We start from the raw sequence: 12,276 nt of genomic DNA on the forward strand, positions 1-12,276 counted from the left end.
TCATTTAAAAATTATAAAAGTAGAGTTTATTAAAATAGAAAATTACATTTTTACTATCGTAAAAATTATAATTTAATTTCGGCTTCCCTAAACTTTTTTTTTCTTCGCCCTGTCCCTACGTGACACATATTGTGTTTGTTTTTAAATCATTAAAAGAAAAATAATTGAATTTGGTCCTTTTATTATACTCATATTTAAAATTTATCCTCTATACTTTAAGTTGATACAATTTGATCCTATACTTATAGAATGATATAAGTTACTTCAAATAGTCAACATCTTTAACTATTTCAATTAAAACGTGGACATGAACTTTTCTTGAAAACGCATTTTAATACACAAAAAGTCTATTTCCGTATAATAAATTAGAACGTGTACTTTTAAGAAAAAAATTTGTCTAAAAATTTTAATTGGAATAATTAAAGGTGTTGATTATTTATACTAATTGATGATATTATAAAAATAAAATAATAAAATAATATCAAATTAAAATATAAATATTAATTCTTAATTCAGTAAATTTAAATATGATAAATAAATAGTAACCATAATTAACCTAAAATAATCTATACTAAAATAGAATTAATAAAAATTCGACTTTCTTAAAGTTTTTTTTCAACTTTTTTAACTAATAAAAATAATTTCAGTCATTATAATTATTTTAATAAATATATATTGAAATTTTTATAAACATTTAATAAATAATTAAAATTATATTAAACCCCTAATCCACGGGCAAAACATTTTAATAATAATTGTGGCCCAATAGTTTGAAAAGTCTGATAATTTTTAGTTGTATTCGTTAACGACAAAAATTTATGCAATAATTTCATTATAAGCTCCCCAAAAGCTTTCTTTTCATGCCTTTTCCCCTTGCTTTTTCATTTAATTGGTTGTCTAAGCAAGTGGAAGCAGCTGCCAGCTGGATAGGAAAGATAGGAATGAAGAAACAAATATGATATTGAAATGGTTAAAATCCGTACGAGTATTACGGAAGTTTTTATATTAAAATTTAAATTACATTTTGTTTTACCTAATAGATAAATTAATTATTGTACGTTAAATTTAAATAATAAATTAGTTTTAAGCGGGTTTTTAATTAAGTTTAAATTCAAACAACAATAGCACCAGAGGGTGACCGAATATTATATTATTTGACGATAAAGTAATATGGTTTTATGATTTTTTTTTCAATAAGTTTATAATATGTGAAATTAGCATTCTTAAAATTATTTATTTTCTTTTATTTGTTATTTGTTCGGTGTATGTGAAAAATATTTTATGAGTTTGTTTTGAAAATAAAGTCAAATTTCAACAATTGCTTTTTAATCCCTATTATTAAATATATTTATTAATTTAGTTTAAATATTTTTCTTATTTATCATGAATTGTTATTATTATAATTGTTGCATATCGTTTTACTTTTTTTTCTAATGTGACATTTTTATTTTCTAACGTCACACCTATGTTATTTATTGTTCTAATTTAATATTTATATTTGACAAAAATTATATATTTTAGTACACAAATGTAACAATATTAATTTTTAGTATTTAATTTAAGTTTTAGAGTTTATTTGATGGAAATATATAATTAGTTAATAATATTAACAATTAACGTTTATCAAATCTGCTTTATAACTCGAATTAAATCATGTCCGTTAAAATGTATTTTAAAAATTAAACATAAAATTAAACAAATGAAAAATTCAAACCTAATAATATTAATGAATGACTTTTATTAAATTAACCCTAAATTTAAATTAAACACTAAAAATAGCAACTTATTAAAAAATAATTTTATCTCTTCCTTGAGGTGGGGCGGGGGGGACATTGGAAGTTAATAATAGGCAGGCCATGTTAGTTTAAATATTTGTGTTCCCTTAGTTTTCTGTTAAGTTTCCTACCGACGGAATGTTGGCAGAGAGGATCACATTTAGACAAGCTGATGTCCGGCCCAAATTTAATGGTGGAGTGGTGGTACCAATGTCCTTTTTTAAGAATAGAAGTATAAAGGGTTAAAAGAAAAACACCAAGAGAAGTACTAAGACCAGTTGTTGATCGCTGTTTCATTTCAGTAACCCAAAGTTGTGGGCCCTAGATTTGACTTCTAATTCAACACATGCCTTGTGTTGGGAGTGAGAGGAGGGCCTAATTTAAGAAAGTTTGAGTAAAGAAAAAAGAGTGTGGGAAATAAAATTGGCCCATTTTAAATATGAGTTGGGTATTGAATAAGATTCGATCTGTTTTTATGTTTATAATATTTTATATTATATTTTTTATATATTATGTAATTTAGAATAAGGAGTCAGAAATCAGCAAGACCGGGTAAAATTGACTCTTTAATGTCTTTGCTTCATTCTTGTTACACAAACAACGAGCAAAGAGGGGCAACTGTGGGTACCAAATTTTGCCCGGGCCCATTTACTTTTAAAGCCCAAATTTTTAAACAAAAATAAACCCCCAAAGACCAAAAATAGAACCAAAATCAAATCAAAAACAAAATAAAAACAGACCCAATTTTAAAGCCCAAATACTTAACCCTAACCCACAAACCCCAAAACATTTTCAGCCAGGACCCTAGCCTCCAACTGACTCCATGCTTCTACTACCCACGTTCTCCACCACCAAGCACGACCCACGCCCCACGTCCATTATACCTGCGATTTGAGCAAAGAGATAAGAAGAAACTGTTTGTATTTTGGCTATAAAGCCTTCATTTTTTTCATTGTAAAGGGGGGACGTTTTTGATATGCATAAAGAAATACAAAATCAGTAAAAAATAACTAGAAGATTTTTTTTTGAAGGTGAGCTTTTGCTGTAATTTATTTCTGTTTTTTCTTTTTTCTATTTTTTTTTTCTGAATCCAAAACAAAGACAAAGTATAAAAGAGAGAAGTCTTACTGGAGTTGTGCTCATGTCGTCGGTGATCATCGCACATGGGACCTTTGATAGAGCTGGTGTCTGATGAAGAGGAGAAAATGAGTGTATGAGTTGAGAGAACATTTCAAAAAAATTCTTAAGTTTTTTTCAAAAAAAATCAAAAAGATGATTGTTAAAAGGAAAATGGGTTTTAAAAAGGTGATTTGGGTTTTCAATAGGTTTTTTTTTCTAAAAAGGTGGCTTAATTTTGATATCTTTTGGGGAAAAGAAAAATTGCCTGCACATGGGTTCTGCGCATGCTCCCTTAAATGGGTAAATTTTGCAGCCAGTCCTTCCTACTTTGCATCCCCTTTAATCTATCCCCATTATGTCTGTTTCATTTCTCCTCAAAGGTTTGTGCACTGTTTCGAATTGGTCCACGCATGAACAGTATTTTTGGTGATTTGGGTCATTTTCAATTTTGATTGTGTGCGTTTTATTTTATTTAAATGATTAATTTTATTTATAGATTATCCCTTTAGTTTTATTATGCTTACAATGAAGTTTCTTTTCCCTTTTGAAATAAGAGCATATTATTTAACATATAATTTTGTATTGTTTTGTTGATTTCGTGGTTTTTGTTTTTTTCATGTGCATTTTTTCCCCAAATCACTTTTGTATATCATCATTACCCTTTTTATATATTATTTATATTACGTTTATTTATTTCACATATTGTTTACTTAAATGTTATATGTATCACTCTGCATATTGCTTAATCTTTTGGAATTTTATTTATGTATTATTGTATTTTTATTTTTTATATATTTATTTTATATTTTTAATACATATCTAATTCCATGTAAATTATTTATTTTATGGCATTGATTTTAAAATTCATTCGAATGATTACTTATTTATGTTTTTTAAGTTTTATATTCATTATTTGTTTAAAAATTTTGGTGTTACCCTTATAGTAGTGTTTAATGTTTTAAAATCTCCTATCTTCCCTATTGTTCATTTTATTTTAAAGCTTGATATGTTATTTGGGTATTTTTGCTTGGAACCTCTTTCAAGTTGGCGATTAACTTGTTAACTTATTATATTATTTTTATAATTTTTTTACTACTATTGTACATTATTATTATTTTGGGTTACTTTTTTTTAAATTATCTTTATATGATATTCATTTTTTATCTATTTTTTAAAAGTTAATTATTTTAAATATAGGTTATTATACTTATTATTATTTATTATTTGTCATTATTGTTAGCTTAGCATCGTTATTATTTTAATTTTGCTATTATTATTATATTTAGTAATACTATTGATATATTGCTATTATTGTCATGTTTATTATATTATCATATTTATGACTATTGTTGTTTCCATTTTTAATTTTTTTATTAATATAGGGTTAGCATGATTCTCATATTATCATTTTTATGTCATCCATTATTATTTATCATTTTTTTTCCTCCCCAAATTTTAATCGTTTTAGTTCTTTTATTCCATAATGTATTCTCAACTTGTTTTAACATAAAAACAATTTTCTATACTTAATCGTTTTAAAAAAACGTGCCCTACCGTATTGGGTTCGTTTTTTTATTCGATTTAAGTATTTTATTCAACGTTTTGTTCCCAAATAGTTTTTAATAAAGGCAATTTTCTATACTTAATCGTTTTAAAAAACGTACCCTACCGTACTGGGTTTCGTTTTTTATTCGAATTAAGTATTTGAATATCCTTTTTGATCAATTTATTCTTTAAATTTTCTCCTAAACAATGGCAATTTTCGATATTTGGAAGCTCGAAAAATTGTACCCTACCGTATTGGGTCTCGGTTTTTGTTCGATTCAAACATTCGAATATCCTTCTTATTGGATTTCTCCAAGTTTTGAAAAGTGGAAGTAGTGTTCTGTATTTTTAAAATTCGAAAAATCATGCCCTGCCATACTGGGCTGTGGCTTTACGTTTGAATTAAATATCCGAATACCCTTGTTAAAAAAAATGAAGTGCTTTAATGTTTTAAATAAAAGACAAGCTCATAATCGGGGGTCAAAAACGATATGTCCTACCGTATTGGACGTGACGTTTTACCTTGAAGCGAGATAGTCTTTAACTCATGTTTAATTTACTCAAATGTTTCAAAAAGGATGATCGTACTTTAAAATATTTTCAAATCTTTAATAGCATTGATATGGTAGCTTGTATGGTAGTCTATATAATTTCCGTTGCTAATGTAGATACTTTTGTTAAAAGTAATTATATGTTTTTTGGAAATTTTTTATATTTTTAATAATCTTTATGAAATATACAAGGACTGTCCCATGCTCTGTCATTTCAATGTTATTATAATTTAAAGGTTTAACTAACTCTTTTATTTAAAAATAACAATTTTTAAGCTCGAAGGTCAAAATGATAAAATTAAAATTAAAGTAAAAGAAAATAAAATAAACATTAAGGGTTAAATTTATTATTATATTATTTTATTTTAATCTAAGTTCATATTTTTATTTGACAATTGATACATTATTGATATTTTTAACTGATAAAATTATGTCACGTATAACCATCTCACCTCTATAATTTTCACCAAAATATATATTATAAATTCCTAAATTGTTTAGCTAAAATTGAAATATATTTTATTTAATTACTATACATTCTATACATATTATAAATTCGCATTTAGCTAGATTCATGTGAAATGTTTCTATACGTTCTATTTGTCTAGATTCGATTTAATTTAAAATATGTACTTAATTATTTATTTAAGCTTGTCTTAGATATAAAATATAAAAATTAAATCCATCTCAATCCAATTATGTTTTATATTAAAATATTTTATTGAAATATTTATTAAATATTAAAAGTATTTATATTTTAATACTATTGAACATATGTTCAGTCATTTGATTTATATTTTTAATTATTTTTATTTGAAGATAATATAAAAATATGAAAAGATAGAAATGCCATAATAATATTATTTATAATTATAAAGAAGGGTTATTTTGACAATGACATAACTGAATTGATGATCCTATTAAAGGTGACATTAACTTAATAAAAATATTTTCTTAGGGTTAAATAACTTGTCTTAAGAAAACAGGGAACATAAACAATAATAGAGATGTTCCATCGGGTTTACTTAATACACTCGATCTTAAATATCTCAAAAATATCAGATAGATAAAGCCTTAACAGCAATGCGATCAGTGCGACTTGAACCTAGACTATACATAAGACGGTGAACACCCTAACTACTAAGCCACACGTGGTTGATATTAAAGTTATTATCAGCCAAATCTGAAACCAAAATAGCGGAAATAAAAAGAAAGAGAAACATCCAACGATTGATTATTAAAATGGATTTGTATATTAGGTGAAGGCTTTGATTTAAAGCCACATAATTAAAATGGGTTTTGGTGTCTGGGCTCAGATAAAAAAAATTTCTGCCCCAAGGTTTGGTTTATATAAAAAATTTCTCATATTTTGGATAAATTTTTATACTTGAATGGGTCTAAAAATAAGTTGCTGAAAAGAATAAATATATTTAAATAAAAAATATCTTAACAAATTAATTGTATAATCAATGCTTTTAAAATAAATAAATTAACTTCAAATTTTTAAAATTTTAAATTTTATCTTCACCCAAGATAAAATTTGTAGCTTGAGTACATTAACTAAATTTTGGGGATTTGAGAGAAAGTTTAAGACAAATTATGTCTAAAAATGGGTTTTAAAGGATAATTTATTAATTTATTCCATAAATAAGATTATATAATTTGGAAAAATAACAACAACCAAACACTAATAGTAGGCCATCAAAAACAAGCTTTATTAATATAATAAAAACTTTAAATAATTCTGATAAATTTTAACACGTAAAATGATTACAAACATTTAATGTCATAAGATCAATCACGAATAGGTGTCTTTTCCAAATTACGTCTCATGATTTGCCTTTGCACGTCGTTAAGTCATTAAGGTCCCATTTTGGTCGACTCCATTTGTTACATGTTTAAACATGCAATAATTTTGATTTTGCTTAATTTGAAATAGGCAAGATAGTGTTTTTTTTTTTTTTAATTTTCAAAAGCTGGCTTTTAGCATAAAGGCGTTATTTTGATTATCTTTAAATTTTTTGTTTTTTTTTTTATTTCATTAATTATTCTTTTATATCATGTAAGTCTATTTTATAGTTTTTGTTTGGGGTTCGTGACTTCCATTCCCAACAATATTATTTTCAAGATTCGAATATACATTCTTTTTTTAAAAATGCTATATGTATTATCATATATTTCATTAATTTTAACCCACCACAATATACCTTACCATGTATTAGAAAGATTTCAACTCAGTATCATCTCAGTCCAAATAAAAATAATCACACACTATAAAACAAACGAAAACACTAATAATTATAAAAAATTCGTGTAAATTAATATTGGTATATAAATTTATACATCAAATAAAGAAAAAAAAATTAAATTACAATTAATTTTGGGTTTTGGAATTCAAATATGATTGGTTGGATTGTGAGCATGAAAGCTTTTTATTTCCCCATTATTCCAAAAACATCATTACTATGATGATTTTTTTGGGTCATAATATTACTACGATGATTATGCTCCCAAAATAATCCTAACAAATTATACCCTAAATTTACCTTTTTTCATGTTTGAAGAGACAAGAGCGACTGATATGTTCTTTCTAATCTTTCTTTATGTCAACCTCTTATTTTTGCAGCTTTCCAATAGAATATATATTATTGTATGTGTTCTTTATAGTTTGAAAGCTACTGCTACTCAAATAAAATTGATTTTTTAAATTATATTTTATGTAAAAAAAATTATGTTTAAAATAATAGAAATATTCAGAAATAGGAAACAATGTACTTTTATTTAAATAAAATTTAAAATTCATATGAAAAATTGAGAATTTGTCATAAATGATTTAAATATATAAACTCAGCCTTGCCAAAGCAAGTTAGCAGACAACTTTTCAGTGGTGATCATTGATAATTTGACATCATGAAAATCCTCATAATCTAACGGTCACAAATGTCATCAGCTTTTAGACTGTAAGACCCCCTATATTAGGGAAACAACATAATCTGCTTTAGATAAGCAAAATTCATATATTAGGAAATACTTGAAAAAAAAAACTAGGTAATTCCGAAAAATAAATATTGAAGTTTTATATGCACAAATTTTAATTCAATATATTAAAAAATTATATAAATATAAATGATATTTTAAACAGGAGCTGTACATAGCTGCATTTTTGGCTGCGGATTATCCAGTTAGGAAGCTTATGTCACCGCATATCTTTGTCTTGTCCAAAAAATTAAACTTTTTTTTTTTTTTTAAATTTGTTGATAGATACTTTGCTTTGAGAAAGGGAGAACTATCTTTTTGCAGTGCCAAAGTTGGTTCAGTAAAGCCGACTTTCTTTTTTTTGGTCTGTTAGTTTCTACCTTCTGTGCACTGTGTACACTGTCATTGTCTCTTTGCAGACCTCAGCACATACCAATAAAGAACCCTATGAAAAACCACTACTTTCCTTTAGAGCGCGTCTCAAAGACTCAAACTAATATTTTATAATAGGACATCAATTCGGTATGATGAAAATTTTATATTAGAAATTAAATTATATTTTATTTATTTTATTAAAATATATATAAATTAAAATTAAAAATAAATTGATTCTTTATATTAAAAATTTACTCTTTTGTATTATTAAAATTAGTATGATTGATAAAATAATTAAAAAGTGATATATGATATGTCACATGTACATTATACTAATGTCTAAGGATTAGTTTTAAGAGTAGAACTAAATGAAATTTTTAATAGAATGACCAATTTACTATTTAGTCTAACATATCGAAATTAATTTAACTATTTTAAGTAAAATAACAAAATACAATCGATTTCTAGTCAAGGCACCTTCATGATACTTTTATGATTGGTGGATTACCGATTCAATCATTAAATAAAATTCTTAATAATAAAATTAAAAACTAAAAAATACAGATAAATAATAATTTTAATATATATTTAAAATTTATTTATTTTTAGATTGGGTTTTGCTTATTTAAGCCATATTTTTTTTTTGAGTTTTATTTTATAGTGAGGATTTACCGATTGGGCAAAATTTTATGGGATTAAAAGTGTTCAACCAATTCCGAGTAATTAGCTCAAGGCCTAATTTAATACCTGCTCCTGGATTGATATATTTATTAATTTTTGTCTAATCAATTGAACCGATTTATCCAATTATATTATTTAAAATTTAGGACTTGATGAATATATTACTATTCAAAAATTGTGGGTGACGATTTAAAAAAAAAAAAAACTCCTCGAAGCTTAGAAACATTAAAGCATAAACATGGTGTTATTAAATGATTTTAAGTATATGAGGGGAAGGGGGGTCCTATTGTTTTTTGCCCCTTGATTTGTGAGTGTTGCTAATCATTTCACAAAAGGAGCGTGGCATGTCGCCAATTTTACACTGGCATTGAGAAAAAAAAAAGTCACGCTTTTCCAATCCCACGCGTGAAGCCTTCAAATTTCAAACCCCAAGGCTCCTTCATAAAACCCCCCAGGGCTTAGGTCCCAGCGCTTGCAAAACCTGGAGCTCTTTGTTCGTTTTTTTTTTACCATACAAAGCTCCCATAATTTGTCATCTCTCTTATAGGAACAGCTTATACAACAATGTCTGCAGTGAGTTATTATTATTATTATTGTTATTTGTGTGTGTTAGTGAATGCTTTGGAGTAATAATAATTTTAATGTGGATGTAAACTTAATGCAGATGCTGGAAGTAAGAGTTCCAAACTTGGATTGTGAAGGTTGTGCTTCTAAGTTAAAGAAAGCTCTTTTAAAGCTCAAAGGTACTCTCTATCCACTTATTTAAAACTAATCTCTATCGTGTCGTGAGCGTCGAGAACGCTGCCTTTTCAACCAACATGTTGGGTGGCCTTGGTACTTGGTAGAGTTGCTTTCATAATATATACGAGAATTTTGGATAGCCTGGCTTACATTGCTGCTACAACATGGTGCTTGAATGGGTACCAAATGTTCCAATTTCAAAAATCCAACTTATGATTGTTACCGGTTTAACCGATAATGCCAACATACTTCAAGAGAGTTAAGTTTCATTTACGTTAGTAGTCACTCAATTATGATTTTTTTTTCTAATCTAATTATGAAAAGTTACACAATGATCATTCAACTATTCAATTTTATTTTTTTTAGTCACCCAACTATCATGAATTTTTTTTGAGTATTTCCATTTTAAAGTTAACCAGTTTAACCAGTTAGTGATAAAAAAAAGACAAAATTGATAACTATTTTATAACTTTTCATAGTTGAATGAAAAAAAAAACCATAATTAAATGATTATTTTGTAACTTTTTATAATTAGGTGACCAAAAAAATAATTATAATTGGGCGACCTTTACTGTAATTTACCCAAAAGTTAAATTGGACCCAAGACAGCCCAATTGTCTACTAACTTGGGGTTCATATGTATATATATATATATATTTTTGTAGGGGTTGAAGAAATAGAGGTAGAAATGGAGATACAAAAAATCACAGTTCGAGGGTATGGCCTAGAAGAAAAGAAGGTGCTGAAAGCTATTAAACGCGCCGGGAAAGCGGCGGAGCCGTGGCCGTTTCCGGGATATTCTCACTATGCATCGTTTTACAAGTACCCAACCTATATAGTTAACCATTACTATGACTATTACAAGAATGAAGCTTCCAATGGTGTTCATACTTTCTTTCAAACTCCGGCTGTTTACTCGGTTGCCGTCGCTTCCGATGAGGCTGTCGCCTCGCTTTTTAGTGACGATAATCCACATGCTTGTTCTATCATGTGAACGTAGTTAATATTGCAAAATTTGTTTATTAGTTTCTTTCAAGTTTTGTATTTGAAATGACTCTTTGCGTTGAAAACTCATTTTTTTGTATGAGTTGTTATGTATGTATGGTGCATGCTTTTTGAGTGTTTGCCAAATATGATTCATAGCATTAAATGTGCTACAATTTTTCTTTTTGAGTCGGGATAAAGCAACTTTTGGTAATTCTTTTCATATTAGTTATTGATTTTTTTTTCTATATTAGTCTTTAAGATTTATAAGGTTTTTTTTAGTTTGGTCCTTAATGATCATCTAACATTCTAAATTTGTTAGTCTTTGAACTTGGTAACTTTTGTCAATTTAGTCCGTGAACTTGAATTTTGTTAGGTTTGAAGATAAGCCCCTACGAGATTATGAAATATCATCATTTGAATTTGAATTTTTTTTTGTATATTTTAGATTTTAGATAATATTTTAAAAATTTTCAAGTGACGGTATAATACAATTTTAAAATGTCACATCATTATAAATTAACAAAATTCAAGTTCAATGGTCAAATAGGAAAAGTTGTCAATTTACAAAACTAGTATAGATTTTAAAAATTGAGAAAAATTACCAAATTTAAAAACTAAAATGTTGTTTTATCAGTTTTAATTTTTAATTTTAATTTCACTTAAAAGAACACAATTTAAATGAGTTTTTAAAATGTAATTAAGCTATAAAATTAAATCAAACCCTTGATTCAAAACTCTATTAATATTATTTTCTCAATCACAAAACTCAAATAAAAACTTTAAAAAAATATCAAATTTCTAACAATTTGATCCAACAAGTTATGGTTTATGTCAAACATTTACAGGGTTTTGTATTTCTTTTATAAGAAATGAGATACGAAGTGTCTAAGAATCAAATCTAAAATTATTCCATCAATTAAAATCAAGGGCAAAGCTAGAGGGGGGCGAAGGTAAAGAGACAAGCGGGCCCGCCCTCCCCAAAAAAGGAAAATTTGTTACTTTAATCTCTTAAATATTTGTAAAAGTTTAAGTTAATTTAATAGTGAAATTGTATTTTTACTTTTTTTTAATTAAAATTTTAAATATATTTTTTTCTAAAAACAAAAAATCTATAATTTAATCCCTTAAAATTTATAAAATTTACATTAATGCAGTGTTGACCCTTTCAAAAATTCATAATTCAAATTTCGCCCTTAAAAAGAATCTCCAAAAATTTACTACGTACTTTGGTGATTAAGAGGAAACAGATAATGGTGGCCGGTGGGTATTGATTTGCATGGAAAGTATAGGGCTGACCTGGTAAAGTGGAGATATTCAAAAAAATCATCCTAACTTCAATTAATTTGTAGGTCAGCAAAGGCCTATATTACTCACTTTTTGAATGGGAGAATCTTGGTAAAATTACAAAAAAAGGCCTCCCCTTCTCAGCTTGCCTTTCACCAAAATATTTGAAAATGACTCGTTAAGAAAAAGGAGCATGAAATTTTAGAAACTGCCACTGCCACCCTCTAATGTACTTTTTTTTT

At 26.6% G+C, this 12,276-nt stretch overlaps 1 protein-coding gene and 1 long non-coding RNA gene across 4 annotated transcripts; one reads left to right on the plus strand and one right to left on the minus strand.

Annotated features, from left to right (window-relative positions):
• Positions 1-2,333: 2,333 nt before the first annotated feature.
• LOC108478794 (uncharacterized) lies at positions 2,334-3,213 on the minus strand. Its single transcript, XR_001870351.2, has 2 exons — positions 2,904-3,213; positions 2,334-2,659 (listed from the first exon to the last, which is right to left on the minus strand). It is a non-coding gene; the product is annotated as an uncharacterized LOC108478794 (long non-coding RNA).
• A 6,093-nt stretch (positions 3,214-9,306) lies between these two features.
• Positions 9,307-10,894, plus strand: LOC108478689 (heavy metal-associated isoprenylated plant protein 31). Of its 3 annotated transcripts, none has more exons than XM_017781163.2 (3): positions 9,307-9,588; positions 9,687-9,765; positions 10,429-10,894. In XM_017781163.2, exons 2-3 carry the CDS (start codon positions 9,687-9,689, stop codon positions 10,755-10,757), a joined length of 408 nt encoding a protein of 135 aa, XP_017636652.1. In that variant the 5' UTR covers positions 9,307-9,588; the 3' UTR covers positions 10,758-10,894. The 3 variants fall into 3 exon arrangements, with proteins under 3 accessions (XP_017636652.1, XP_017636651.1, XP_052879447.1); XM_017781162.2 differs by having other exon boundaries at positions 9,309-9,595; XM_053023487.1 differs by lacking the exons at positions 9,307-9,588; positions 9,687-9,765 and adding an exon at positions 9,776-10,021.
• Positions 10,895-12,276: the final 1,382 nt, after the last annotated feature.

This window comes from Gossypium arboreum, chromosome 12 (assembly GCF_025698485.1).
Source record: "Gossypium arboreum isolate Shixiya-1 chromosome 12, ASM2569848v2, whole genome shotgun sequence".
Taxonomy (NCBI): Eukaryota; Viridiplantae; Streptophyta; class Magnoliopsida; order Malvales; family Malvaceae; genus Gossypium; species Gossypium arboreum.